Source organism: Lagenorhynchus albirostris, chromosome 19, assembly GCF_949774975.1.
Source record: "Lagenorhynchus albirostris chromosome 19, mLagAlb1.1, whole genome shotgun sequence".
NCBI lineage: Eukaryota > Metazoa > Chordata > Mammalia > Artiodactyla > Delphinidae > Lagenorhynchus > Lagenorhynchus albirostris.
The window spans coordinates 11,372,818-11,378,817 of NC_083113.1; the positions used below are offsets into that span (position 1 = coordinate 11,372,818).

Genomic DNA, 6,000 nt, shown 5'->3' on the forward strand with positions numbered 1-6,000 from the left:
GGGCTTCTTGCCTCCCGCTGCCCCCTGTCATCATGCTCTGGCCTCTTTTCTGTCACTTGCACCCACCAAGCCCGGCCCTCCCTCTTCAGGGCATTGGACTGGCTCCTCCATCTGCCTGTTCCACGCTTCCCCCCATTCAACCCATGCTGGCTCCTTCTCATCCTTCCGGTCTCAGCCTACCTCTTCAGAAAGGCCCAATCTAGTGTGTTTTCCCCAGGCCTCTTGCTGTTTATTTCCTTAGCCCAGTCTAACATTATTTTGTTCTTCATTCCTTTTCCTCCTGTCTCTGCCACTAGAGTATCAGTTCCAAGAGAGCAGGGACTTTGGTTCGTGGCTGAATCCCCGGTGCCTAGAACGGTGCCTGGCGTGCGGCAGGTGCTCAATACAACTCATCGAAGGAATGAACAATAGTTGTAGTAACAGTAACTAATATTGAAGACGGCTGGCCTATGCTGAATCTTCACTAAGTGTCAAGCATTGCTAAGTACCCTGGGAGCACATGACTTTGTTAAAATCCCCCAGCAGTCCCAGAAGTCATACTGTGACCTCCTCCCCAACAAGGAAGGCCAAGGTCCCTCTCTGTGAGCACTTGGACTCCCCAGCCTCCCCCCAGAGCTGCCCTGTGATACTCACCCAATTCATCTGTGGAAGGAAGAGAAAGAGAAAGGTGAGGTCCAGCAAGTGGTCAAGACTTTCATCTTTTAAGACAGATTCCCCAACCCCTTCCCCTCCCAGAGCCCTTCCCCCTTCCTCCATCCTGGGAAATCCTGGGCTCTGACTCCCTGGGATGTTAAGCCCTAACCCCCATCTCTCCCTCCTGGCCTACCCTCCCTTCAGCTCCCAATGTTGGGGTCCCAGGGTCAGGCTACCCTCAAATGCCTCCCCCTAAAAACCTTTAGATCGGGGATTATGAAGCAGTGTTGAGAATCTAAGGAAAAGCCAAGGGTCTCATCACCAGGGGAAAAAAATGGATGCCCAAGATTCTAAACAAAATGTGGGGGTGGAGCCCTCCCTGAGGTCCACCCTAGAGCCCGGGAGATCACTTCCTGGTGTCTGAAGATCCAGGAAGGCTGATCCTTCGCTTCTAGGCAACCACCTCCCTCTGCGTCCCATGCCAGTCCCCAGCAGTACCCAGCCGGTATCCGGGATTTGCCCCTACTTCCTGAGGGGGGAATGACAGCAATGCTGGGGAAGCCCCTTATCACCTCCTCAGGAAAGCTCAGCCTGGAAGGGACCGTGAAGGATGGAAACCAACCTCCCATGATTCCACAGACAGAACAAGGGGAGTCCAGAGGGAGCAAGCAAGCCTGTGGGGTCACACAGCGAGGGAGGGCAGACCGGGGCCAGATGCCCCATCCAGGGTTGCCTGCGTTGGCCGCTGGCCACTGAATCGTTGCCAGCCTGCCCTGCTGCCAGACCTGTCCTCCTCCTCCACTCTCGGGGAGTGGCTCCCAGAGCCAGACCTTTGCTCCCTGGAAAGCAGTCTTCCCGCCCCGCTTATCTCATGTGATCTGTGAAGTCACCAGGGTAGGGAGGACATCCCCACTTGGTAGATGGGGACACTGAGGCTGGGAGAGAGGAAGGGACACGCTACAGATCACTGGCAGGGCCAACTTCAAGTCACTTCAACTTGGAAACACCTTCTCAGGCATTCGTGCTGGATGACCTGGGGATCCAAAGATGAGTTAGACTTTGTCTGAGCCCTCAAGGAGCTCCCAGGCTGCGAGGGGAAACTGAGGCCCGGGCAGCTGTGGCTGAAGCTTTGTACTGCCTCAGTTCAAATCCTGGCTCTGTTCCTTGCTAACCATGTGGCCTTGAGCCCATTACTTAAACTCTTTTTGTGCCTTGGTTTCTTCCTCTATAAAATGGACACAATAATAATGCTTGTCTGGCTGGGTTCTTTAATATACGGGAAGCACTTAGTACTGCCATAATAGTAGACGATACATAAATGCTGCTGTTGGGTAAGGTGTTGGGAGACATTATTTTATGGATGTGGGTAAATTGCTTCCCCTCTCTAGGCCTCAGATTGTCTGTCTATAAAATGGGGAGGTTGGAAGACATGGTTTCAGAGCACGGGGTGTGGAGTCACACAGATGTTAGTTTGAATCCCGGCTGTCACTTCTGGCTGTGTTGCCTTGGGAAAGTTGCCTAACCTCTCTGAGCCTCCTTCTCTATAAAAAGGTCTGCTATATCTCAGGCATTAACATGAGGATTTAGAAGCACACTGGGAAATTGCTTAGCACAGGGTCCGACACTTCAGGCCCTCCATAAAACTTAGCCATTATTATTATTATCTAAAATCCTCTTTCATCCAGGAAATGCTAGGGACTTCTCTTTATTCAGGGCTCAGCTCAACTAACAACCTGCCCCCCTCCCAAACTCCCACACAAACTTGCCCCCATTCAGGGCCAGCCAGGATGGGCCACACTTGAGCAGCTGTCTTTCATGCCTCAGGGCCTTTGCACAGGCTGGTCTCTACCAGAATGCTCTTCCTTCCGACCTTTGCATGCCTCCTCCTCCCCTTTCAGGTCCCTGGTCAAATGTCACCTCCTAGATGGGTCTTCCCTGACTACTTTATCCAAGATAGCCCCCAGAACCCCCACTCCAGTCACTCACAGTTAGGTGCCTTGGTTTTATCATTTTCATGGCACTGGCTAGGATTTGACATGACCTTATATTAGAGTGATTCATATCTGTCTCCTGTAGACTGTGAACACCAGAGAGTAGGAAACACACCTGCCCCATCCCCACTGTATACCCAGGGCCCAGTATGTGTTTGGCCCATCAAAATGAGGGAAAATTTCCCTCCCAGTCTATCTCAGTCGTTCTCCCATCCCCACCATGCTATTTAGGTGTCACTGATCCCAAGATTTGTTTAGGGCCTTTATATCACATTTTATAATCCTACATTTAATTCATTGTGTACATATCTGCTTCCACATCTACGTAGGGAACCCTGTGAGGGCAGAGCCAGGGCTGTCTTGGTCACTGCTGAGTGCTCAGCACTGCCCGGCACAGGGCCAGGTATGCAGTTGGAACTCAATAAATATCTGCTGAATGGATAATGTCAGAAATTACTCTCAATTGAAAGAAACCAAAGATCTAGGTCTTGGGTCAGAAAAGTCTCAACCTTGCTCTTGCCCAGAACCAGTGCTTGGCAGTACCTGTTCCCAATGCCATCTCCCACCTTTCACTATCTCCCAAACTCACAAACCTCTTAGAGAACCCGCAGGGCCTCCTCCTCAGCCACGCCAGCACTTCTGGGGTCCATCCCAAGATTTTACCTCCAGAGAGAGGTTCAGACCCAGCCCACTGGGGCCACTGAGTCTTCCTGGTGGCAGGACTCAATCCCTGCCCTCCAAATTCCAGCACATTTATGAGAGATGATGTCATCCTTTGGCCTTGCTTCTGCATTTCCTTGGGCAGCACTGAATTTTGGATGGCACAGGATGAGGGGCCTTATAGACTAGTGGTTCTCAACATCTCTTGGGAAGTTGCTAGAAATGCAAACTCTTAGAGCCCATCCTGGAGCTACTGAATCAGAAACTCTGGAGGCGGGGCCCAAAACTCTGTTTTAACAGTTCTCTGGGTGACCCTTAACTGCGTGCCAGACACTGCTTTAATACTGTTATTGCTTTAATACTGATACTGTTTAGCTGTATCAGCTCATTGAATCCTCTCGGTCGCTCTGAGGCATTGATATTATGCCCATCCTACAGATGAGGAAGACTGAGGCCCAGAGAAGGGAAGTGACTTACAGTGAAGGGGTGGTGGCACCAGTATGTAATTATTACGCTCTGCACTACCATAGTGAATCTCTAAAGAGGACCCTCTTAGAGAGTGAATAGGTGGTTAGTTTTACTTCCCCAGCTCCCTATCACCCGGGAGGTAGGGGCATCTGGGGACCCCATCTCAACGGGCAGGGAGGGATACAGGCTGAGGAAAGCTGAGGTAGACCTCCGCAAAACCCCCAGACAGAGGCGTACACAATGCCACCTCCATAGGATTCCTCCTGCCCCATCTTGAGCGTGCAGATGGGCAGGAACTGTGGAGGGCTGCTCACCCGTGGTCCTGGAAACGGCGAGCGAGAGCGAGGAGAGGTCCGCGGCCCCTGCAGGGATGGAGGCATGTCTCAGGAGGTGATAGAAATACGACGGGAGAACCAGAGAATCTCCCAAGCCCCACCCCGTTCCTCTCCTGGCCCCGCCCCTTTGGAGCATGCCCCTCACCCTTATAGCCCGCATGGTCCGGCCTTCCTTCCTTAACTCATGGACAGGTTCCCTAGTTTCTGTCAGTCACCCCACCCTTCATCACACTCAGGCCCTGCTCCTTCTCTCCCTTAAGAAGGCTGAGAAGGGCCTGGAGGAGCTCTTCTCAGCCTCAGTTAGGAAAGCCCCCACCCTCTTCCTTATTTCAGGGTCAGACCCTCCCTCTTCACTTTTCCAGTGTCAGGCCCGTCCCCTTCTCCCTCAGACCCTGCCACTTCTCTACAAAGGCAAGCCCCACCTCCTCTTTCTTCTCTGAGTCAGACCCCGCCCTCTTTTTTTCAGAGCAGGCCCTCCCCCTTCTCTCTGCCAGAGTCGGGCCCGCCTCTTCTCCCTCTCCGAGTACGGCCCCGCCCCCGTATCTCCCTTAAGCCCCGCCCCTTACTCTGAGTAGGTGAGACCTTGCTTCTTTGAGTTTAGGTCCCGCCCTCTTCTCGCACTCATGGTCAGGCCCCGCCCCCTTCTGTGGGCCAGGTCTCTCCTTTTTCTCCCTCTCTGTGTCTGGCCACGCCCAGTCCCTCAGGAGCAGCTCCCGCTCCTCCTCCTCCGAGTCAGGCTCTGCCCCTCCCCTCTCGTAGTCGGGCCCCGCCCCCTTCTTTGCCTCAGGGTCAGGCCCCGCCCCCTTCTCACTCTCTAGTGGGACTTCTCTCTCTTACCTTGGGCCGGACCCGGTCACCATCCTCTGCCTCCTTCCTTCCCCTTGATATAGTGTCCCCGGTACCGTCACACTCTCCCCGCAAAACCCCTAAGACTCCTGTAGGAACCCCTAGACCACTCCAGGACCCCAGGCCTCCCGCATCTCCAGTCCCGCCCCAGACTCCTCTCCTGAACCCCGGCCCCTCTTACCCAAGGCCCCCAGCTCCGGCGCAGCGGACGATCGGGCGACGCGGCGACTCGGCATGGCCCAACCAGTGGGGACTGACGGCCCGGAGGCCAGCCCAGACCAAAACACACACACGCGGGCAGGCCGAGCGGCCAGGTGGCACGGTCTGGCGGACGATCGCGGGTCGGGAGAGCGACGCAGGGGCTGGGGCCGCAGGCCGGGCTGGACGCGCGGCGCCCGGGTTGCGGGGGGCGCCGGGCCGGGCCGGGCGGGCGGCGGGCGGGGGCGGGGCGGCGGAATTCCCCGGCGCCGCCGGCCTGCGCGCTCATTGGCCTGCACCCTGTCGTTACGTCACGCCAGGGAAACGGGAAAACCCCCACGCGTCACGTGGCCTCGGGGGCGGGGCCGGCCGGGAAGAGGAGGCCGGGGCACAGGAGGGGCCCGGCCCGCGACGATGCCCATTGCTCTGGTTGAGACCACTGAGTCCTGCTTGGGGCCACTCACAACCTACCCATGGAGCAAGTAAGAAGACTGAGGCCTGCCCACCCCAGGTCTGCCAACCGGACTTGTCTGTCTCGAAGGGAAGCTTTGGGATCAGGAGGTTACCAGAGCTCCACAGCTGCCAATGATGATAATCTTTTCGAAACCTCCATAGTCTCTCTACAGCTCAGTTCCTTAACCTGAGTAAATCGGGAGTGATCCTACGTAAAAGTTTAAAGCTAGGATGTCAGCTGTAGGACTTGTCTGTTTTGTTCCTTGCTGTATCCCCAGCACCCAGAACGGCGCTTGAAAAACAGTAGGTGCCCAATAAGTTTTTACTAAGTGAATGGATGGATGTTTTATTCCTCCCCACAGCTCCTCCAAGTTTCCTAATAGCCCGTAGCACTTTCAGCTCAAAGGCTCAGTAAC

The 6,000-nt window shown here is 55.0% G+C and overlaps 1 protein-coding gene across 1 annotated transcript in view; it reads right to left on the reverse strand.

Moving 5' to 3' along the window:
- Positions 1–5,744, reverse strand: part of RELB (RELB proto-oncogene, NF-kB subunit) — a 29,653-nt gene extending 23,909 nt beyond the window's left edge. The window contains exons 1-3 of the mRNA XM_060132064.1: positions 5,698–5,744; positions 5,115–5,431; positions 4,067–4,114 (exon numbers count right to left, since the gene is read on the reverse strand). Of these exons, the coding sequence (XP_059988047.1) occupies positions 4,067–4,114; positions 5,115–5,431; positions 5,698–5,744 (412 nt within the window). The remainder of the gene's footprint in view (positions 1–4,066; positions 4,115–5,114; positions 5,432–5,697) is intronic.
- Positions 5,745–6,000: the final 256 nt, after the last annotated feature.